This window comes from Equus przewalskii, chromosome 12 (assembly GCF_037783145.1).
Source record: "Equus przewalskii isolate Varuska chromosome 12, EquPr2, whole genome shotgun sequence".
NCBI lineage: Eukaryota > Metazoa > Chordata > Mammalia > Perissodactyla > Equidae > Equus > Equus przewalskii.
Window position 1 is genome coordinate 9,299,783 of NC_091842.1, and position 23,597 is coordinate 9,323,379.

Consider the following 23,597-nt stretch of genomic DNA (forward strand, 5'->3'; position numbering starts at 1 on the left):
GCAGTCTGATGTTTCCAGGGGCCTTCCTGAACAGTTCCGAGACGGACGTTTAGTTACAATGTAAGTGAATAGGTCATAGTGTTCTTTACGGCAGATAGAGCGTGAGAATACTGTGGTCATCTGTTTGGTTTCAAGAAGCAGGACGCTAGTTCTGTCTGCAACATACTTACAAGCCATTTTTGGAGAAGCCTGGCTTCAAAAACGGTTATTTGCCCTGCTCTTCTTGTGGTGGTGGTGGTGGTTTTACTACTTTGAGAGGTTTAGTCTCCAAGGGGACGCTCTTAGCCATGTCCACTTGTGGACTCATGTGCGCAGTTAGCACAAGGCAGGAGAAAGAGCAGGGGCACGGGGTCCATGTTCCTACCTTGCTGGGTCATCATGGACTAGTCATTTGTCGTCTTCCCCCCAAACCTGCTCCTCTTCCACTAACCCTCAGTGAATGGCATCTGAGGGATGCTGAATAACGGCCCCCAGATATATCAGGTCCTAATCCCTGGGACCTGCAGATTTCACTTTACTTGGAAAAAGCGACTTTGCAGACGTGATGAAGTTAAGGCTCTTTAGATGGGGAGATTATCCTGGATTATCCGGGTGGGCCTTGAATGCAATTATAGTTGTCCTTAGAAGAGAGTGGTCAAGCGGGGTTTGAGTCAGATACGGAGAGAAGGCGAGGCGCTGATGGAGCAGAGAGAGATGCAAAGATGCTGGCCTAGGAGACCGGAGCGATGCAGCCACAAACCAAGGAATGACAGCAGCCCCCGCACCCTGTCCTTCCTCCCTCCAGCCCAGCCCTCCTGCTGCCGTCAGAGGGGTTCTTCTCCAATGGAGATGTGACCACGTTCATCTGCAGTGAAACTCCGTCGGTGGCACCTCAAACTCTCCCTTCTTGGCCTGGTCTGAGAGGCCCTTCACCATCTGTGCCCTCGTCTTCTCCCCTGACCCACACACCCAACTCCACCCCCCATGTCACTCATGCGCACCCTCACTCCCCGACACGTTCCCTGGGGCCCTGCTGAGCTCTCCTGGGTTCCCCAGGTGACTAGGCTGTTTCATGTGCATGTCACACCTGTGAGAGAAAGAAAGTCATCTTACCTCAACCGTATGCCAGCACAGGCATGGCAGAAGTCACTTTGTGCGTTACAAAATGGCCCTGTGAAATTATAAACCAGAACTAGGATGCCCAGATCCTTCCCTCCAAAGGGCTGATAGTTGAAACACTTCTCTGAACTTCCACAGGCAAACATATTCATATTCCAAATCATGTTTTCCAATACCGTTAAAAATGTCCATCAATAAAAATACAATATTGCAACATAAATGGTTATTAGAATTATCCAATATAAAATGCCAACCTAAACAGTTAGGTGGAATATTATGCAGCTGTAAAAAAGGGACGAGGCAGCTCTATCTGTATTGACACAAATTCCCAAGATAAAAAAGCGTAAAAAACAAGTTGTAGAAAAGTGTCAACAGTTTACTACCATCTCCACTCACAAATCACATGTGCGTGTGCCCAGACGGCCTGACAGAAGACGCAAGGTAGGGGCTGCCTGAGAGGGACCGGGGCTCAGGGACAGAGGAGACAGGGCGACTTCTTCATTGAACGTCTTCATGTAACTCATGCACGTGTGGCCTATTAAAACTTAACACATTTTTCTCGATTCAAGAACTTACGGGGTTGTACCCTGCCCATTAACATAAATGAAAGCTGCTGGGTTAATTTTTCTCTTGAGCTCTTGGATAATCATTAAAAATCAGATAAAAATAACTTCTTTTTGTCTTGGAGCTGGATTCTCAAGATTAATTATTACTACTGCAGCTATTATGTAAAGCTGATTTGCTCCAGTTGCCAGTAACGTTATTTTGTGTTCCTTATGTATGTTCCCACTGAGAGCAGGTCAGGCGGGAAGTTAACCTGGGCTTAAAATGTGCTCACAGGTAAGCCAGGCAGTTCACTCAGGGTTCACTGGGGTTCAGTGGAAATTTACCAGGGGATTGTCATTATCTGCAAAAGCCACTCTCCCAGATGGCCCACACAGCCACAGTTCAGCCTCGTCACTACAAAAGGGAAAGGCATGGGGGCATATACATGACTTTCTCTTCAGCGTCTCTACTTTTCTCCCACTCTCAGTTGAAAAGATCGACATCTAACTTTCGATCTGCTTAATGTATTTTCAGGTTGGCTATGTTAAAAAATTACAAATATAAAAATTATGACTGAACAGTAACTCCTAAGATTAAAACAAACTCTCTTGTACAATAAACTAAAACTCACCATATTTGGTTATTCTGAGCTTTAACTCTTTTGAGCACTTTCACAAATTAGGTGTTATGACAACATGACATTGTTTTTACTTGTATTACACGAAATAATATTGAAGAATTAAATTCCTCTGAGATGATAAACAACTTTTTAGAAAATGTATGTTTCCACCTTCCCATGTGAGGCGGTATCGAGATATCAAGGACATCTAGATAAAAATAAAATCTTGGAGAGGTTAAATGTGAACATTCTTCAAAAATATCCTAGGTGAACGGTACACTAATATTCCTAGCAAATTATTCACAATAACCAACAGACGAATGGATAAACTAAATGTGGTCTATCCACACAGTGGAATATTATTGAGCCTTAAAAAGGAAGGAAGTTCTGACACCTGCCACAACACGGATGGACCTTGAGGACATTATGCTGAGTGAAATAAGCCAGGCACAAAAGGACAAACACTGTGACTCCACTTGTAGGAGGCCCCTGGAGCAGTCAGATGCACAGAGACAGGAAGAGAACGGCGGGTGTCAGGGGCTGGGGGGGGCGGGCAGGGTGGGGACGGGGAGTTAGCGTTTAATGGGGGCAGAGTTTCAGTTTGGGAAGATGGAAAGTTCTGGAGAGGGATGATGGTGACGGTTGAACAACAATGTGAATGTACTTAATGCCACAGAACTGTACACTTAAAAATGGTCAAAATGGTAAATTTTATGTTATGTATATTTTAACACAATTTTAAAAAAGATAATGTTTTTAAAATTAAAAAATTATCCTAAGTGAGCAGGTAAACCTCCTGGTAAGTTTACAATGAAAATATCATTGCATTTCTTACGATAATAACAGGAATAATATTTTGAAAATATTCACCTACCAAATTCTTTTATTTATTTTTTTAAGATTTTTAAAATTCTTCCTTTTTCTCCCAAAGCCCCCCTGGTACACAGTTGTATATTTTAGTTGTGGGTCCCTCTGGTTGTGCTGTGTGGGATGCCGCCTCAGCATGGCTTGATGAGCGGTGCCATGTCCATGCCCAGGATCCGAACCAGCAAAACTCTGGGCTGTGGAAGTGGAGCGTGCGAACTTAACCACTCGGCCACGGGGCCGGCCCCTCACCTGCCAAATTCTTGATTCCCCCGAAAATCCTGTTTTTCTCCCAGGAAGCTGTGAGTTGAGAATCAACTGGACAGGCCGACTGTGGCAAGGGGCAAAGTGATCCTGCCATACAGACATAGAGACCTGGGACGGGGGAGGCCACAGCTGCCTCTGAGATGTGCAGGGCCAGCCCCAGCCAGGACTGGGCTGAGTCAGCCTGGGGAGCGCTGGTCCCACGGGTGGAGCCCAGGCCACGAACCTTCCCAGCCTTGGACTTGGCAGGAGACCGCCAGTAGGGTGGCCAGAGACATCTTGACAGAGGTCAGGGAGGAAACCTGAGGACCTGCCCTCAGGACAGCTGCCCCACCCCAAGAATGGCACAAACCCTGTCCAGGCACCCTGACACCGTCTCGGGGAGAAGGCAGAGGGAGTGGACTGTAACAGTGAGCTGATGAGATATTTATCCCAGAGCCTGAACTAACCTGAAAACTTTGAAACTGCAAGAGGGGAAATACAGTTGATTCTCATTATTCGCGGTCATTGTGTTCTGCAAAGTCACCGCGAACACTGGATTAGTGAACAACGAACCATCGCTCCCGGGGAAAAACAGGGTTAGGTTCCTGCACACCTCTGATCACAACATTTTCATCAACCATCAATATGTAACGTTGTCTTATGTGTGCTTCTGTTTAAAGACGCTTTATTTAATGTAGGTTCTGGCTTCACTGACATTGGACCCCCAGCCAACAGCACTGTAACTCATGCTGAACGAGGCTTATCTAAGGCCTGTTTTCCTCCGTGAGGCACCTCCCAGCCTTCTTGCCCTCAGGAACACTAGACAGCGCTTCAGCACTACGTTTGGGGGCCATTTTAAACAGCAAAATCACCAATGAAAAGCACAAGCATGCAAAATGTGGCACTGAACAGACGGTGACGGGGACCCTCGTTTACAGGAGGAGAGCTGAAGCAAGAGGGCAGGGTGCTGCGTTGTTCAGCCTCAGCTGGGAACGTGCGCATCTACCTATTCAGACTTCTTGCCCCTCTGAGTAACTGTGAAAGCTCTGTGAGTGCCGAGTTGGGGGTTACAAACAAATTCTAGCGAGCAGACCAATTCGCAAATAACGGAATCCACGACTGAGGATCGACTGTATCTTCCTTTGGCATCGTCACTGCTCCAGGTCCCTCATGGTCTCAGAGGATGGGAGCGTGAGAATGAGACCAATCACAGAAAATGAAGAGTCTACAACTTTTCCCATATCCAAAGCACAGGACTTAAGTTTTTGACTCTATGTCACCAGTACTTAGAAGAATAAAATGGACGCTGCGTGAGGCAAGGATGTTTATCTGTTTAGTTCATGCTGTATGTGGGCAGCAGCTGGAAGAGTGCAGCACACGGAAGATGCTCAACACGTCGGGCTTTATTGAGTGAATTAAGGATGAAAATGACGCTCAAACCAATACACATGGATTAAACTACAGTTGTATCATTGGGCTTTGACAGTTACAACTCCACAATTTTTATAACTTGACATATGTGAGAGGGAAAAACAACCACCTCAGTTCTCCAGCTCTTTGGAGAGGTCTGGGGCAAAGGAAGCAGAATTGAATAACAGGATTTTCTCAAGTGAACTGCGGACAGAGAATAGATGGCATGAGTCAACTCCCTGGCTGACGGTACCTTTGAGCAGACAAGGAGAACTTCTACGGCCACAGGCAGCTGGTCAAGGCGGCTGAGCTGCACTGGGAAAGAAGCGGACGTCTCTGGGGATGCGGAGGAGGCCAGGTGGAGGCCGGTTAGGTCATGATTGACATCTCCTCCCGATCGCGGCTCTCAGACACCGAGCTGACTACGCTCTTTAAGTACTTGATGAATTCCAGCCGGATCTCCTCGGGGTCATCCTCGAGGTTCGAGTGCACCAGCCTCAGCCTGTTCAAGGGCGGCGCTTTAGAAGGAAAACAATGTAATTAGGCATGAACTTTTCATGAGGGGCCACTTCGAGCTCCACTGACCCGAGAGTTAATAGAAGCCATTTCGTTTAAATTTCTAAAGTCCAAAACTAAAGTTGTGTCTGCTTGGCATAATTTAACAGGAAGGTTTGTACCACACTGCCCCCTGGCAATAGAAAAACTCTGTTCTGACACCAGAAAGGAAGAGATTTCTGACTATTCTGAGTGTTTTCCATGATCACTTTGTCACCTCTGTAATGGTGTGTGTCATGTGCAAATTGGAGTTTTTCTTGAGAAAAGGCCAGTCAGAAAAGTGTCCCTAATAGCACTGATAAGTGGCCAAAACTAGCGTTTTTCCTCTCTCAGTGTCTGCCTGCTTTTAAGGGTCCTGGCCGAGATGGTATGACAGGTCTCCCAACTCGGCCATTCTGATTTCTCACTGATAGTGAGAAGACCAAATGCCTAGGACACAGGAGGCACTCAGTAACAGCACACAGCTGCTGGTTTCAGACATACAGCCATATACCAACGCCCAGAACATTCGAGACAAGAGCAGCAAGAACTCCAGTCTCCTTACACAGGGACAGGCTTCCTCTGTCACTCCCAGAGCCTGGTTTGTGGTGCGCAATTAAGAGACACTGCGTGTCCTGTAAGAGCTGCTGCTGGACGAAGCAGGAGTACCACATCTCGAGCTCCTTCAGGTGGCTCGGCATGTCGGCATTGAAGACGATCACCACGCCGTGCGCATCCTTCATCAGGGCTGGCCAGCAAGACTCAAACCTGCGAGGCGGACAAGCATTCGGAGTGTGTGCCAGGCGGTTCTGGTTTCTCACTGTGGACTTTAAACATAATATCTTCGTCTTAATAATTGCTAAATGGCTTCTCACTGGATCATAACTCAACCACTGAACTTTCAAGAGCAGTGCCTATCACCAAAGAATGGATCAAGCCCCTCATGCACGCTACGAAGTGTGCCGGGCCGAGTCCAAGGCGCCCGGCAGGCAGCTGATTTTTGAATCATTTGACGAAGCAAACTCTCTTAAAAGGAAACGTACTTGGGGTCGCCACCACAATCCCAGAGCTCAAATTCACAGCCCGCGCCTTTGTTGTTGCTGGTCACGTGCAGGTTCTCAAATTCCAGGATCCTACAGCAAAACAAGAGCAGCATCTCTACCTCGGTAACAGTGCACTGCTGGAAGGCCACCCGCACCACAAGGAGGGGGGCGGTGACGGACGGGGGCGCTCCGGGACACAGACCACTCAGGGCTCACCTCACTCCTTGGGTTGGGTTGTATTCGGTGATGTCAGAGGATTCTGTCAGGAAGTTGGCCAAAACGGTTTTTCCACTCTGTGAAAATAGAGATGCTAAAGATCTTTGCAGAAGAGCACAAAAGTAAATGGTAAATGAGCACTCCAGAAGCTGGCTTGGAACGAGGCATGATGGAGTACAGGCCACGGCCACCCAGATCTCTCGATCACGGGGCTAGATCGCGGGGCAGAGGGTTCTCTCTGGCTGGTGGACCTCGCTGCCGTGCTCTATGCGCTGCGCGCAGCCTGCTCGGGACCCAGGGAGCACGGGGTTCCAGCACTGGCTCTGCCGCTGGGTGACTTTACCCACTGACTTCCCCGCTGGCTCTCAGTGAACTTATCCGAGGATAACAGAAAACAATCGTGTGTGTGTGTCTCTCTCCTCACTTGCTCCTCTCCACCTCTTCTAGAAAGCCCAGTCTGTCACAGACATGAAGCCACTGAGGCCCAGAAAGTGGAAGGGAGTTCCTCAAGGGCACACAGAAGTTCAACGTCAAAGCTGGGTCCCAGGTCTGGGGACAGGTGGCTGGCAGTGCTGCCCTCTCACGTTGGGCTGTTTCTCCTTGTAGCTAAGACAAGGAATACACGTTCCTCTAAGAAAATTAACAAAACTGCCCCCCTGGTCCCTCCAACCAAAGCATCCATCTGTCCATCCATCCCATTCACTCCCCAAACATAAACAACTATGACATACTTTCCAGATCTTTTCTATAAATTTGCATCATTTACTTAAAAAATACTGTACATTTCTGAATGTAAAACAAGCTTTTGGTTTTTTCTGGTGAGATTGGCCCTGAGCTAACACCCGTTGCCAATCTTCCTCTTTATGCTGAGGAAGATATGCCCTGAGCTCACAAGAGTGCCCATCTTCCTCTATTTTGTACGTGGGAGGCCACCGCAGCATGGCTTGATGAGCAGGGCATAGGTCCGCGCCTAGGACCTGAACCTGCCAACCCTGGACCACCGAAGCAGAGTGCACGAACTTAACCACTACGTCGCTGGGCCAGCCCCAAACAAGCTTTTTTTCCCTCCCTCAAAATTATTCCTCAGAAGAAAGGGAATCTCCCACACTTGAGAACTTATGAAAATCTCTCGAATCATGCCCTGTTCCCTTAATTACTTTTCTTTGAACAACAATTGCTTGACTAGAATCACCTCAATTAAACCAGTTTCGGGGGCTTGTAGAGGCAACTTGACAGAATCAGAAAAAAAGGGAGGGACGGAGGAGCTTCACACTGCTTTCGCAACTTCTTCTGAGGATGTGGTCTCACAAATTAAACAGCACTTGAGAATAACACAGTAGGTGGCTATGCGTAGAGATGGTGGATACTGATCTAGAGGACGAATGAATAAGGCAGATGCCCTCATGTCACAGGCACTGTTCTCGAGGCTGGAGTACATTTCCTGAACAGGGTCATACACAGACTCAGAAGATGCTAGATCCTAACTCCTTCCACGGTGTGCTTTGCTAGGTGATTCAAAAACCAGCTCCCATTATGACGGGCCCTCAGGTGTCAAAGGTGCAGGTGAGGGGCTTAAATACGACTGTCACAAAATGCAAGAATGGAACAAAACAGCATTTCCAAATTAATGTATTTCATAGTGTACCTTTAAATGGGCACATAGCGACACCAATACATAAAACAATATAAAAGCATATTTGTATATTTCCTCTATGCCCTTAAAGTTTCTATATACAACTTAGTCAAAACCAATTTATTGAGGGGGGAGGGGTTCTCACAGGAAAATGAAGAAAGTGCCTGCTAGGCCCATAAGGTATTTTTAAGTGTCTGCCTTCTGCAGGTGCTGTTGAATAAATTACAAAAAGATGAGGGAGTGATAAGTACTAGGATAAAGCAGGATAATGTGATAGAGACTTTGAGATTGGGCAGTCCGGAAATTTAATAGATGAAATTTAAAGTGAGATTTGAATGACAATGAGTCAACCAGGCTTCCAAGCAGAGGGAACAGCTAGCGCAAAGGCACGAGGGCAGCAACGGGCAGAGCGTGTTAAAGGAGTAGAAAGGTTGGTACATTTGAAGAGTAGTGAATGAGAGGGAGAAATGTATGTGCAGAAATATATTTTGTTGTTGAAGCTGGGTGACGAGGACTGGGAGCTCACAGTTATTTCTCCTCTTGGACACATTTGAGAATTTCCACTAAAAAAAAAAGATGTCTGTGCTTGTTTTATGTTTCATATTCCTGTGCATGTTGTTGTTACTTGTCTATTTCACTTACTAGTTTATGTCTTGGAGAGCTCTCCATGTCAGTACACACAGACTTGCCTCATTCTGTTTAACTGCTGCACAGTCTTCCAAAGCAAGAATGTGCCTTAGTTTATTTAGACATTCTCCTATTGCTGGGCACCTAGGGTGTTTCCAACTGTTCAATATTGTACACGACTCATGGGGAATATGGACAAGTATCAGCTGCAGGAGATTTTGAGAAACATAATTGCTGCACTAAAAGCTATGCACATTTTAAATTTTAATAACTTGATTGCCAAAAAAGCTGTTATCAATGTATACCTCCATCAACAGAATCCTAGAGTACTCATTTCTCTACAAGCATCCTGATGCTGTTATCAGCCTTCTAAACTTTCTCAGCCAATCTGATGAGCAAATAAGCATCATCTTTTTGTTTTAATTTGTGTTCCTGTGACTGCAAAGCTGAGCATCTTCTCATACTGGTCAGTTGTATTTCTTGTGTGCAGAGCCTTCGTTTGATTTTCTATTGAGTTGTTTCTCTTTTCTTTACTGATTCTTAAACTTTTCTGTGTTCTACTTATTTATCTTTTTTTTTGTTGTTTTGAGGAAGATTAGCCCTGAGCTAACATCTGCCACCAATCCTCCTCTTTTTGCTGAGGAAGATGGGCCCTGAGCTAACATCTGCCACCAATCCTCCTCTTTTTGCTGAGGAAGATGGGCCCTGAGCTAACATCTGTGCCCATCTTCCTCTATTTTATGTCGCACACCTGCCACAGCATGGCTTGCCAAGTGGGGCGTAGCTCCACACCTGGGACCCGAACTGGCGAACCCCAGGCTACCGAAGTGGAATGAGCAAACTTAATTACTGTGCCACCAGACAGGCCCCCTGTTTATCTTTTTTTGTAACATATTTTGCAAACACTTCCCCAGGCTTTAACTTCACTGTCATTTCTTTTAAGGTTTCTTCAATTTTGTGTTGTGCTTAAGAAGACCTTCCCTACCTCCAGATTAAAAGCATTTCTTTCCATATGTTCCTCTGGGCTGATAGCACCAGCAAAATGCAAGTTGTCAGGTCCCTCGTAGACCCACTCAATCAAAACACAGGGCTAGGACCAACAATTTGTGTTTTTAATGCGCCCTCCAGGCGATCCTGGCCCGTGCTGAAGTTGGGGAATAGTCACCTACTTCTTCTACAGTTCTTTTGTTCACACGTTCAGCTTTCGCCCATCTGAATCTTAGTTTTGTGTACGGTGTGAAGTACACAAGTAGATATAACCGCCCCCCCCACACACACATTATTAGCTAATTGTTCCAAGACCAGATAATAGTCCAGTCGGTTTCCCCCTTCTGCTCTTCTGGTCCCCTAGACATATTCATTAGGGACAACCTCAGACGCAAAGTGCGACCCAGGCTCTGGTGCCTTAATGCCACTCACTACCTTGGGCCCCTAGTGAAACTGGGTCAAGTCTGGAGGCGCCGAGTTCACGGTGAGGCCAGCGGCGCACACCGGGTGGGCGCGGGGGGACTGGGCTCCCACCTCCCGGAGGGCTCCGTCCGCCAGGCCCTGCCCCATGGGGGCCCCGCGCTCGCCTGGGCCCGGCCCCGGCCCCGGCCTCACCTCCGAGGGCCCCACGAAGAGGATCTTGGCCTTGAGCATCGCCGTCCGCCGCGCGCAGGCCGGCCGCGCCCACCCCCCCCTCCAGTGCCGTCCGAGCGCGCGCCGTCGTCAAGGCGTAGCGGAAGCCGCCGCGCCGATTGGCTGCCTCCGTTTCCATGGCGACGGGGAGCGGCTCGCGGGGACCGACGGGAGTGGGCGGGTTCTAGATGCGCGGGGCTGGGCGCGTTAGGGGCTCTGGGGCGGTCACCGCGGCCCGGGCGGGGCGGGGCCGGCTTCGGTCTGAAAGTGGGCGCGCGAGGAGAGGAAGAGGGTACGAAGGAAGCGAAAACTCCGCGTCCAGACTCGCTTGTGAGCGGGGAGGCGCGCAGAGCTCGCGAGTCCGGCCTTTCTCTTTGTAGGGAGGGGACGGAATTGAGGGTCGCTAATCTCCTTTATCGCTCCTTGTCACCCCAGGCCAAGTAGCTGGTGAGCTGGGGCTGGAACCAGGCATCTGACGCCTTTAGCACTCTGGCCTGATACCGTCCACGTTGAGAACGGATTTATCTCGGTCCTGGCCCAGTCTAGAAGAGGTCAGGGGAAAAGCGAGTCTCTGGTGTCTGTAAAGGAATTCACCACTCAGCGTCTTTCGGATGATCTGGGAGAAACCAAAAGGAGAATGCCCTGGCGTTGTTCAGGGTCAGTGCAGGTGTTTGAAAGCATTGCTGCTAAATTCAGTCATGAGGTCAGCCTTAAACTACGGAACTGGTCCAGAATTTCGGGTGAGGCCATGAAATTGTGTGTATGTACCAAGAGTGCTGATATAAAATATGAGAGCCCAAAAACGTACTGGCATGATAAAAAAAAAAGAAAAAAGAAAAAAAGATCCAATACCAAACCAACTTTTGGTAGGCTAGTTATATAGTCTTGGTATTACCAAGAACTGCTGAGTGACGTGTAAGGAAGAGTCCGCCTCAATTTCAAGATGTCGTGAATTGACTGATTGATTGAATACGTATCTTTTGCATGCCTACTGTATACCAGGCCCTCTTCTAGGTACTGGGCGTGTGCTGTGCCTCTTGAAGTTTCCTTTCCAGTGGAGTAAACGGATATTAAGTAAACAAGTAAATAATGTACTCTCAGGTAGAGATAATGTTCGGTAGTGGTAAGAGCTATGAATAAAAATAAATCGTTGACGAGTTAAAGAGTGAGTGTGAAGGAGCCAGTTTTGGGTAGAGTGGTCAAGGCAAGACGTTGGTGCAGAAGTGATGTTAATGCAGAAAGCTGAGCCGTGAGATGGCTCAAACAAACCGTGTGAACAATATGGAGGAAGAGCGTTCTAGCAGAACAGCAAGGTCAAAACGCTGAGGCAGAAATAAACTTGGCACGTTCCAGGAAGAGCCCAGAGGGCCCAGGAGGCTGCGGCAGGAAGTACAAGGGAGAGAGCAGTAGGGGATGCTCTGGGAAAGATCATGCGAGACTTTGGGAATTTATTCGAAGGGTGATGCGGAGCTTGCGCCAGGACTGTATTTGGCTACGTGGGCTAGAAACTCTACCCCAGCGATATAACCAAGGGAGGGATTTATTTTTTCTCACTTAACAAGGCATCCAGGGATGGGCATTCAAGGGCTGTTGCAGCGGCTCCAGGAGCAAGATCCCCTCTCCCTTCCCGTCCTGGCGTCTTCGGCGTGGCTACTCTTTTGAGTATTTACTTTCTAGGCACGAGCAAAGGGGAAGAGCAAAGGGCCCAGGATATATGGCGCTACAGTCTCCCTTTTCTCAGGAAAACAGTGACTTTCTTAGAATCCCTATCCAGTGATTTCTCCTTATGTGTCATTGGTTAGAAGTGGATCACGTGTCCTCCCTAACTGCAAGGGAATCTGGGAAATGTAGTTTGTAGCTTTGCACGTTACTTTTCCCCAAGAAGGAGGGCTGGGAGTCAGGGTGGGGGACACTTATCATTGGCTAGGAAACTGGCAAGCCAAAAAATCATTATGGGATGTGAGGGCCATCTGGCTGCAACATCTGTCACCCCACTGATCCCCAGGGTTGATTCGGCTGATCTGGCTGCCTGGGGGGGTGTTGCCTTTCTCCCTCACTGCTCCACGTGCATCCCTCTTGAAGCTGCGTGTTCAGTCAAAGAATATGACCTTCCCCAATGGAGGAGGACCGTTCTTCCATCAAGGGTATATGAGTAGCTGCACTCCCCTGCTGGAACCTCCAAATAAGCTCTCGAGGGCTATTTGTAGGAGAACGTAGGGTAGTCAAGCTTCCAAGACTCTAGACACATCCACACACACAGACTGTCGCCTGTGGCAGTCTGCTTTTCTTTCTTTCTTTCTTTCTTTTTTTTTTTTTTAAAAAAAGTCATTATGGAGAGTTTTGAGCAGGGGATTGACGTGATCTGATTTCTGTTTTAAAAGAGATCACTGGCTGCTGTGTGGAGCAACAGGGACAAGAGTGGATGTATAGATGCCAATTAGGAGGGTATTCTGGCAGCTTAAGAGGGATGGTGGTGGCTTGGCCAGGGTGGTGCAGCGGAGCTTGGCTTGAGGACTCATTCTGAAGGTAGAACTAACAGGGGCTGCTGATGGATGAGACGTCAAGTGTGAGAGAAAGAGGCGTTAAGGATGACTCCCAGGACATTGACTTCTGTGGTTGCACAAATGAGTTGTGCCATTTGCAGACTTGGGAAGGCTGGGGGAGCATTAGGGGTGGGAGATTAAGAGTTCTGTTTGGTTGTGTCAGTTTTGAGGTGCCTATTAGTTGTTGAGGGAGAACTGGGGTGTAAAATTCTGTCCCTGATGGGAGAGGTCAGGACTGGAGATACAAACCTGGAAGAGATATCAGTCAGCATGTGGAGGGCCATTAAAGTTGTGGACAAGAGAGAATAAGTAGGGAGTAAGTGTAGACAGAGAAGATAAGTGTAAACAGAGGGTCACTCTGCTATTGAGAGGAGAATCTAGCGAAGAAGGCTGAAGAGGAACGACCAGAGAGGTAGGAAGAAAACGAGGAGATTATGGGATCACGTAAGCCAGGTGAGGACAGTGTCGCCAGAGAAGGTGTGATCCATTTTGTCAAACGCTCCTAAGAGATGCAGTGAGGTCAAGTAAGGTGAAGACTGAGAATCGACCATGGGATGTGGTAAGGTGGAGGTCAGTGAGCACTTTTAACAAATGGTTTTCTCTTAATATCTTTAGGCGTATGTCCAAACGTAAATGTAGTTTATAAACATGGCTAAATACGATCATATACTCACTCTCTTTTGGTGCAATCTCTTTTTTCTGTTTCTTTTTTGTGTGGCTCCCTTACCTCACCCTTGACCTCTCTCTTTCCCTACTAATCCCCTGAAGTTCTCATTCCAATGAAGAGATAGACAATGAGTAAACTCCCAATGGGGAGTCCATGATAACAACCTGGGCTGCATCCTTCAATATTTTTCACCATCCGTCTTATCCATCCCCATTCTGCATAGCTCTATATACATGTAGCTCTGTGACGGGTTGCCAAAAAGGGACTCTATCCCAGTTTTGGCCGAGGCATGAAAGGCTGACGATAGGTGTTGAGTGTCTTCCAGATTGTAGTCCATTTCTGTGGAACTTAGCACGTCACCTGGAAGTTATCAAAGAGTTATGAGGCTGAAGAGGGAGAGAAGGAGGGAGGGGGAATTTCTTTGGAGAATGGGCTGTTTGTTCACCTCAGGTCAAGTGAGAGATGGGGCTTCAGAGAAGCTGTGTCCCCGGAATTTGGGCAGCATGAGAACAGGTATGAGAAGCTGTAGGGAGATCTGGTCCAAGGCAAGACAGTAGGGAAGAAAGAGGATGCACTGGGAGTCACCAGGAATACAAGAGACTTTTCTAGGGACCTGAGGTGGGAGGGAGTGGGCTTTGAGTCCTTTTGGATCTGGCCTGTGAGAACCCCCTGGAGGAGGTGAACTTCCCAGACAAGGTGGACTGCTGGATGCCCAGGCTGAGGGAGGACATTGCAAAGCCTTGGCTGTAGGGAAGACGCTGTAAGGAAGCAGCAGTCAGAGCCCTCATGTATGTCCCAGGGACCCTTAAAAGCTCCCCGTTGAGATACGAATCAGCATGGGACGTCTGCTACTTCCAGAGGCCACCAGTGCTGGGTTGTATCTGCACCTGTGAAATAAAATCTTTTCTCTCTTTTCCCTTTCCTTCTCCTCCCCTGCAAACTCAACTGTGGGAGAGCCTGGGGTAGCCCAGAGTGAGAATTGTGGGGGCAGGAATAGAAGAACAAGACTAGCAAAGAGGAAGGAAGGTGGTCATGTCCCTTTCTCCTTCAGTCCTACCAGCCTGAAGCTGGCCTGGGGCTGAGGGTACGGGTGGGAGTGGGAGAGTGGTTGAGGCTTTAACTCTGAATAAAGGATAGAATTTTGATTAATTCAGTGGACAGGACCTTTTAATTAGAAGAGATGGCTCTTAGAGCTGAAGGTACTAAGAGGACTTACTGTTACCTGGGGCTGACTGAAAACTTGTGGGAAGTGCCCGAGATTTCCTCTAAGGGATGGGGAAGAATTAATCTACAGGGAGGGTTTGAAGGAAACAGTTGGGAGAAAGAATAAAGTTGTTTGAATAAATAAACCTATCACGTTCAGTTCATTTAATGCACTGATTGGGCACACACCCACACCCACACATACACAATTTTTTAGGCCATTGTTTTACAAAAATGAGATTGTGTCCTAAATATTATTCTCTGTTTTTTTAAAATTCAACAATACCTTATAGAAACTGGTCCAAGTCATTTGTTGTAATCCCATTATATTTTTTAAAGGTTATACACCATTTTATAGCCTGCATTTACCAGTTATTCAGACATTTTCTTAATGATGGGCATTCAATATGTTTCCATTTGAGGGCCGCTAAAAGCAATGCTGTGACAATGGTTTGAATGTATGGCTTTAATACTGGTGCATTTGCTTCTGTGGAATCTGTGGGATAGAAAGAGGATTGCTGAGTCAGAGGATATGTGTATTTTAAATATTAATAGTTATTGCCAGATTACTTTGCCACTTGGCTATTTTAGCAATGTTCCACCAATATCAAGTTTTGTCAATAATATGTATTTTTATGATAGTTGGCGATCTTGACAAATGGTCTCAGTGGAGTGGTAAGGAAGAAAATCTGACCAACTGGAGTAGGTTAAAAATAGGATAGGAAGTGTAGTAGTTATCTATTGCTATGTGACAAATCACTCTAAAACGTGGTGGCTTAAAACAATAAGCATTTATATCTCACACTTCCTGTGGGTCGAAATCTGGGATGACCTAGTAGTGCCTCTGGCTTAGGGTTTCTCACTAGGCTTCAATCAAGATGTCGGCTAGGGCTGCCATCGCCGCAAGGCCTGACTGAGGGAAGATCCACTTCCAAGATCACTCGTGGCTGTTGGTAGGATCCAGTTCCTGTGGCCTGTTAGTCTGAGGGCCTCGCTTCCTTGCTGGCTGTTGGTCAAGGACCTCCCTCCCTCACTTACTATGTGGGCCTCTCCTTAGGGAAACTTATAATACGACAGCTGGCTTCTTGCAGAGTGAGCAAGTGAGGGGCCGGCCTGGTGGCACAGTGGTTAAGTTCACACGTTCCACTTCTCGGTGGCCCAGGGTTCACTAGTTTGGATCCCAGGTGCGGACATGGCACTGCTTGGCAAAAGCCATGCTGTGGTAGGCGTCCCACATATAAAGTAGAGGATGATGGGCACAGATGTTAGCTCAGGGCCAGTCTTCCTCAGCAAAAAGAGGAGAATTGGCAGCAGTTAGCTAAGGGCTAATCTTCCTCAAACAAACAAACAAACAAAAAAACAGGGTGAGCAAGTGAGAGAACAAGAGAAGGCGGGCAAGATGGAAGTCACAGTCTCTTTGTGACCTAAGCTTAGAAGTGACATCCCATCACATTTGCTGTATTATATTCCTTAAAAGTGAGTCACTAGGTTCAGCCCACACCCTAGTGAAGGGGATTACATGAGGGCATGAACACCAGGATGGGTATCATTTGGGGCCAACTTAAAAGCTGCCTGGGACAGCCTGATTATAAGGTACTGATTCTAAAATACCATCAATTTAATAATAGCTTTTCATAAAGAAAAAAACCACTGCTGTTTTAAATGCATTTATTGATTACAAGGAGGAATTTTTGCTTCCTGTAAAAGCAATCTAGATAACCTAGACCAACCATTATACTGTGAAAAAAATTTAAAAAGCTATAAAAATTATTTGCCTGGAAGCACCAGAGAAAGAACAGAATAGTGAAGAATTACTTGACCAGGATCAGAGGAGCATGAAGGCCCAAGGAGGGGAGCCCCATGTTTGGGGCTGGACTTCCCCAGGTATGTTTGTCTGTTTCAGCCAAGTGGCTGAAAGACTGAGTGATAGGACTTCTTGGTACTTGGGCCTTGGGATGGAGGCTAGAGTCTGCCAAGTAGGGGAGGGGCACTGATGAACTTCCCCCCGTTTGGAGTTAAGATCCTGAAGAGCTGCACCCCTGGATCAAGGTAAAAAGGAAGTGGACAGTCCAGAGACTGTGGCCCAGCTTCATGCCTTCACAGTTCTTGGGTCTGTGTAAAGGTGACCCAAGATTGCTAGTGCCCCAGGTACCTGGGAGGGATCCTTTCTGGAGGAAGATACACCATCCTGGACCATAAATCATTTGTACAATTTTGTACTTACCACATCCAGCACATAATAAAAATAATCAGACACATGATAGACAAAGTGACATAGAAAGAAAAAACATAAAGAAAAACTATAGAAACATACCAAGAGGACCCCAGATTATTGAATGATCAGATACAGACTTTAAAATGAATCTACTTTGTATGTTTACCATATGATAGGATTTTTTAGTAAAAAAATAAGGAGATAAGGTGATAAATTTTAAGGTGAGAATTTTAGCAGAAAATCTGAAACTGTATAAATATATGTCTACATTTATATATATTCACAAATAAAAGAAACAAAATAAAAATTCTATAACTGAAAAAATAGAAAAACCAAAGTTAAGAACTAAATAGATGGGTTTAACAGCAAATTGGAAAGGCTAAAGAGAGAATTAGTCCAGTGATAAAATAAATAAGTCATCGAATAAAAAAAGAGGGGCCAGCCCGGTGGCACAGTGGTTAAGTTCGCATGTTCCACTTTGGTGGCCTGGGGTTGACTGATTCGGATCCCGGGTGTGGACATGGCACTGCTTGGCAAGCCATGCTGTGATACACGTCCCACATATAAAGTAGAGGAAGATGGGCACAGATGTTAGCTCAGGGCCAGTCTTCCTCAGCAAAAAGAGGAGGATTGGCAGCAGATGTTAGCTCAGAGCTAATCTTCCTCAAAAAAAAAAAAAAAGAGAGAGAGAGAGAGGATTAGTGATCAGGAAAGTTAGGTCAGAAGAAAGTATCCAGACTGAAGCACAGAGAGAAAAAAGGATGGAAAAATCAGATGAGAGGATAAAAAGTATAGAGGATACAGTGGAAGGCTGTAACATAAGTTTAGCTGGAGTCCCAGAAAGAAAGGATAAAGAGAATGGGGCACAGTTTCTATTTGAAGAGCTCATGACTGAGATTTTTCCAAATCTGATGAACGATATCAAGCCAAAGATCAAAGAAGCCTGAGAAAATCCAAGCAGGATAAATAAAAAGAAAGCTATAGTTTGGCATAAACAGAGCAAAACTGCTGAAAAAAAAAATTCCAAGAGAAGATTTTAAAAAGAGCCAGAGAAAAGAGAACATGTCTTCAAAAGTGCAATCATCAGACTACCTGACATCTCAACAGAAACAATGGAAGCCAGAAGGCAATAGAATGACATCTTTAAAGCACAAAGAAAATAACAGCCAGATTAGAGTTCTATAGGCAGCAAAAATATCCTTCAAGGATACTTCAAGTGCAGTAAATACAGTTTCAAGTAAACAAAATGAGAGCATTGGGGAGAGTGACATGAGCATCACAGCAGAGTGAGCTCTTCCCCCTCTCCCCACTAAGATACAATGAAAAGGACATTCATAAACCAACAGAGGACATTCACACAGCACAATAAATGTCTCAGAGATCCACACAGCCGTATGTCTGAAGGAGGTGGTGCTGGACCTCCCTAGGAGGCAGTGGAAGGAAGTAAGGAGATCTCCTCTCCCTCCTGACCAGCAGTGATCTAGGGCACAGGACCTCACGTGGTGACCAGCATGTGACACTGAGAGGAGAAGGGGAAAAGGCGACCCTCCAGGGCAATGCTTGTGCTCTCAGAGTTGCCTCCCAGCCTGCGGGAATGCTCCACACTGAGGCAGCTAAGCAATCACAGGGGCATCCACACCAAGCCGAACAGCCCAGGTGGGCACACAGCAGGTGCAGAGCAGCAGTGTGAGGGATCCCACATGTAAAAGAAAGCACCCCTCCCCACTTCTGCCTGGTGCATCAGCTCAACCAGTTTGTCAGAGCAGGGAGTCCCCACCAGAGCTCCTGTGCATGTGTGTGTAAAGCAGCAGCAGCCAGTGGGCAAACGCAGATGGGTCCTGTTGGCAGGGCTTCCAATGGGTAGGCAGGGATCTGCCAGGGGTCACAGACAGCTCAGATAACACAGCTTCTGCCCCTCCCACTGGTGGCAGGTGGAATCTGCAATCAGGTACTACCACTATGCAATGGCAAAATCCACCCCATCAAATAGCATGAAGAGGTATGATAACTCTCCCGATGATAAGTACCCAGAAATCAATTCTGAAGGCCCAGAAATTTACAGTCTAAATGAGAGAGAATTCAATATAGTTATCATAAAGAAACTCAACAAGTTACAAGAAAACTCAGAAAGACAGTTTAATGATCTCAGGAATAAAATTGATGAACAGAGGCAATTATTTACAAAAGAGATTGGAACTATTTAAAAAAAAACTATCAGAAGTGTTGGAGATGAAAAACACAATGAATGGATAAAGAAAAATCTGGAGTCCTTGACAAATAGAGCTGATATTACAGAATCAGTAAATTAGAGGACAGAAATATAGAAATGCTGGAGATGGAGGAGGAGAGAGAACTAAGACTAAAAGGAAATTAAGAAATTCTCTGAGAAATATCCAACTCAATTAGGAAATGCAACATGAGGATTATAGGTATTCCAGATGGAGAAAAGAAGGAGAAAGGAGCAGAGGGCTTGTTCAAAGAAATAATAACTGAGAACTTCCCAAACCTGTGGAAGGAAATGGAATTACATGTAAATGAAGCTAATAGGACACCTAATTGCACCAATGTAAAAAGACCTTCTCCAAGGCAAATATTAGTAAAACTGGCAAAAGTCAGTGACAAAGAAAAAATATTAAGGGCAGCAAGGCAGAAGAAAATAACCTAGAAAGGAGCCCCTATCAGGCTTTCAGCAGATTTCTCAGCAGAAACCTTACAGGCTAGGAGAGAGTAGAATCATATATTCAAAATACTGAAAGACAAAAATTTTCAGCCAAGAATACTCTATCCAGCAAAACTATCCTTCAGAAATGATGGATAAATAAAAGCTTTCCTAGATAAACAAAAGCTGAGGGAGTTCATTGCCACAAGACCCTGCCTACAAGAAATAATTAAGAAGACCCTCATACTTGAAAAAAATCAAAGGGTTTACAAAGCCTTGAGGAAGGAGATAAATAGACAAAGTCAGAAAATTGCAGCTCTCTATCAGAACAGGTTAGCAAACACTTATTGTAACATTAAAGATAAAGGGAAGGAAAGCATCAAAAATAACTATAATCAGAGGTGACATCAGTGACATGGCAGAGTGAGCTCACCCGGGGACTCTCTCCCCTCCAAATTACAACCAAAACGAGCAACTGCTTTCCAACCGAAAAAAATCCTAATAGAAATCGTCAGAGACCCACAGCAGCCAAACAACCGAGGGCGGAGAGGCTGTAGCCGCCCTCAGAGGAGCAGGCATGGGGTAGGAGAGAACTTTGCTCCCTCCCCTAGAGTCTGGGATTGCTGCCGCCAGTGAGAGAAGGAGCGGGGGAGGGGCTGCACGTCTGGGGATCTCCAGGACTCCCACCACCCATGCAGCCAAACCTGCTAATGGGGGAATGCTTTCGTGTGGGAGAACCCAAGCAAACCAGGGCCCTGGGAGACCAGAGAGCCAGAGCTGATCGGAATCCAGGTCCATGTGAGTGAAAGTGCCCCTCCTCCCCCAACCCACGCTGCATGCCGCCATCTTGGCTGAAGGCCCAGGGCTCAAGAAATAAGCCTCTCGACCCCCATCTAGTGGCGACAGGCTGTAACTGCAACCCAATAACAGCATCATGTGCAAAAATCGCTCCTCTACCATCCAACAATTTATAAAAGCTCCAGTCCAAAAGGAAAACAATAAAAACACAGAAGTGTGTCCTGAGGACTTGGAAATAAGGTAAATTAAGTGACAACTAATTCAGAATAACTATCATCAAAAAACTCAATGAGGTAAAGGCAAATATAGAGAAACAAGTCGAGTTCTGGAGTTACTTCACAAAAGAGATTGAAACTATAAAGAAGAATAAATCAGAAATACTAGAGATGAAAAATACAGTGGACCAGATAAAACAGAATATGGATTCCCTGAATGCCCGTGTAGACACCACAGAGGAGCAAATTAGCATAATCGAAGATAGACAGGCTGAATGGCTCCAGACAGAGGAAGAAAGAGAACTAAGAATTAAAAAAACTGAAGAAAATCTCCGAGAAATAGCAGACTCAATGAGAAAATGCAACTTAATAATAATTGGAATTGCTGAGGGCGTGGAAAAGGAAAATGGAGCAGAAAGTGTGCTCAATGAAATAATAGAAGAGAACTTCCCAAATCTAGGGATTGAGAGAGAAATGTGTTTGGAGGAAGCTTTCAGATCTCCTGGATTTATCAATGTAAAAAGACCTACTGCAAGGCATATAGTAGTAAAAATGGTAAAAATGAATGACAAAGAAAGAATACTCAGGGCAGCAAGACAGAAGAAAATCACCTACAAAGGAACCCCCATTAGACTTTCCGCTGATTTCTCTACAGAAACCTTACAAGCTAGGAGAGACTGGAATGACATATTTGAAACTTTAAAGGATAAAAATCTTCAGCCAAGAATACTTTATCCAGCAAAAATATCCTTCAGATATGAGGGAGAAATTAAATCTTTTCCAGACAAACAAAATCTAAGGGACTTCGTAGCCACAAGACCTCCACTACAAGAAATCCTCAAGAAGGACCTCATACCTGAAAAAAGAAAAAAAGGGAGAAAGGGGTCACAAAATACAGAGTAAGGAGACAAATAGATATAATCAGAACAGGATAGCAAATATTCAACTATAGCATTAGGATAAAGGGAAGGAAATCACCAAAGCAAAGACTATCTTATCACTCTAACCACAAACTCACAACACAAGTTGGAATAAGAGACGAAAATAATAATTTAGGGGGGGCGAGGAAAGGGACTGAATCAGTCTAGGCTAAGGAAGTAAGAGACCACCAGAAAATGGACTATGTTATACACGAGATTCTGAATACAAACTTTAGGGTAGCTACTCAACTGAAAAACAGAACAGAGACACAAAACATAAATAAGGAAAAATCTAAGAAACCAAGCATAAGAAATTGCAGAAGTCAATGGGTAGGCTAAAACACACAGGACGAGAAACAAAGGAAACACAGGAAAACCAGAAAACAAGGAACAGAATGACAGCATTAAGCCCTCATGCATCAATACTCACCCTCAGTGGAAACGGATTGAACTCTCCAATAAAAAGACACAGAGTGGCAAAACAGATTAAAGAACAAGATCCAACAATTTGCTGCCTCCAGGAAACACACCTCAGCTCCAAGGACAAACACAGGCTCAGAGTGAAGGGGTGGAAGACAATACTCCGAGTTAATAGCAAAGAAAAGAAAGCAGGTGTTGCAATACTTATATCAGACAAAACATACTTCAAGATAAGGCAGGTAAAGAGGGACATAGAGGGCCAATATATAATGATCAAAGGGACACTTCATCAAGTAGAAATAATGCTTATAAATATCTATGCACCCAACACAGGAGCACCAAAGTTCATAAAGCAACTATTAACAAACCTAAAAGAAGATATAAAAAATAACACAATAATAGTAGGGGACCTCAACACCCCATTCACGTCAATGGACAGATCATCCAGACAGAAAATCAACAAGGAAACAGTGGAGATAAACGAAAAGTTAAAACAGTTGGACTTAATAGACACATATAGAACACTTCATCCGAAAACAGCAGAATACATATTCTTCTCAAGTGCACATGGAACATTCTCAAGGATAGGCCATATGTTGGGAAACAAGGCAAGCCTCTACAAATTAAAAAAATTGAAATAATAACAAGCATTTCTCCAATCATAATGCTATAAAGGTAGAAACTAATTACAAGAAAAAAGCTGAGAAAGGCACAAGAATGTGGAGAGTAAACAATATGCTATTGAACAAGCAATGGATGATTGAAGAAATTAAAGAAGAAATAAAAAAATACCTGGAGACAAATGAAAATGGTAACATGCCATACCAACTCATATGGGATACAGCAAAAGCTGTATTAAGAGGAAAATTCATTGCAATACAGACATATCTTAACAAACAAGAAAAATCCCAAATCAGCAGTCTTAAAATACACCTAACTGAATTAGAGAAAGAAGAACAAACAAAGCTCAAAGTCAGCAGAAGGAGAGAAATAATAAAAATCAGAGAAATAAATGCTATTGAAAGAAAAAAGGCAGTAGAAAGGATCAATGAAACAAAGATCTGGTTCTTTGAGAAGATGAATAAAATTGACAAACCCCTAGCCAGACTTACAAAGAAAAAAAGGGAGAAAGCTCAAATAAACAAAATCAGAAATGAACGAGGAGAAATAACAACAGACTCTGCAGAAAGACAACGGATTATAAGAGAATACTACGAAAAACTATATGCCAACAAAATGGATAACCTAGAGGAAATGGATAAATTCTTGGACTCCTACAATCTCCCAAAGCTCACTCAAGAAGAAGCAGACAATTTGAACAGACCAATCACAAGGAAAGAGATTGAAACAGCAATCAAAAGCATCCCAAAGAATAAAACCCCAGGACCAGATGGCTTTCCTGGGGAATTCTACCAAACTTTCAGAGAGGATTTAATACCTATCCTTTTCAAGCTATTCCAAAAATTAGGGAGGATGGAACACTTCCTAACACATTGTACGA

At 45.2% G+C, this 23,597-nt stretch overlaps 1 protein-coding gene across 3 annotated transcripts; it reads right to left on the bottom strand.

The window, feature by feature from the left end:
• Positions 1 to 4,758: 4,758 nt before the first annotated feature.
• IFT22 (intraflagellar transport 22) lies at positions 4,759 to 10,598 on the bottom strand. 3 transcript variants are annotated; one of them, XM_008543531.2, is made up of 5 exons: positions 10,439 to 10,598; positions 6,577 to 6,653; positions 6,361 to 6,450; positions 5,883 to 6,085; positions 4,759 to 5,301 (listed from the first exon to the last, which is right to left on the bottom strand). In XM_008543531.2, exons 1-5 carry the CDS (start codon positions 10,475 to 10,477, stop codon positions 5,153 to 5,155), a joined length of 558 nt encoding a protein of 185 aa, XP_008541753.2. In that variant the 5' UTR covers positions 10,478 to 10,598; the 3' UTR covers positions 4,759 to 5,152. The 3 variants fall into 3 exon arrangements, with proteins under 3 accessions (XP_008541753.2, XP_070422455.1, XP_070422456.1); XM_070566354.1 differs by having other exon boundaries at positions 6,577 to 7,182; positions 10,439 to 10,520; XM_070566355.1 differs by lacking the exons at positions 6,577 to 6,653; positions 10,439 to 10,598 and having other exon boundaries at positions 5,883 to 6,144.
• Between the last annotated feature and the right edge of the window lie 12,999 nt (positions 10,599 to 23,597).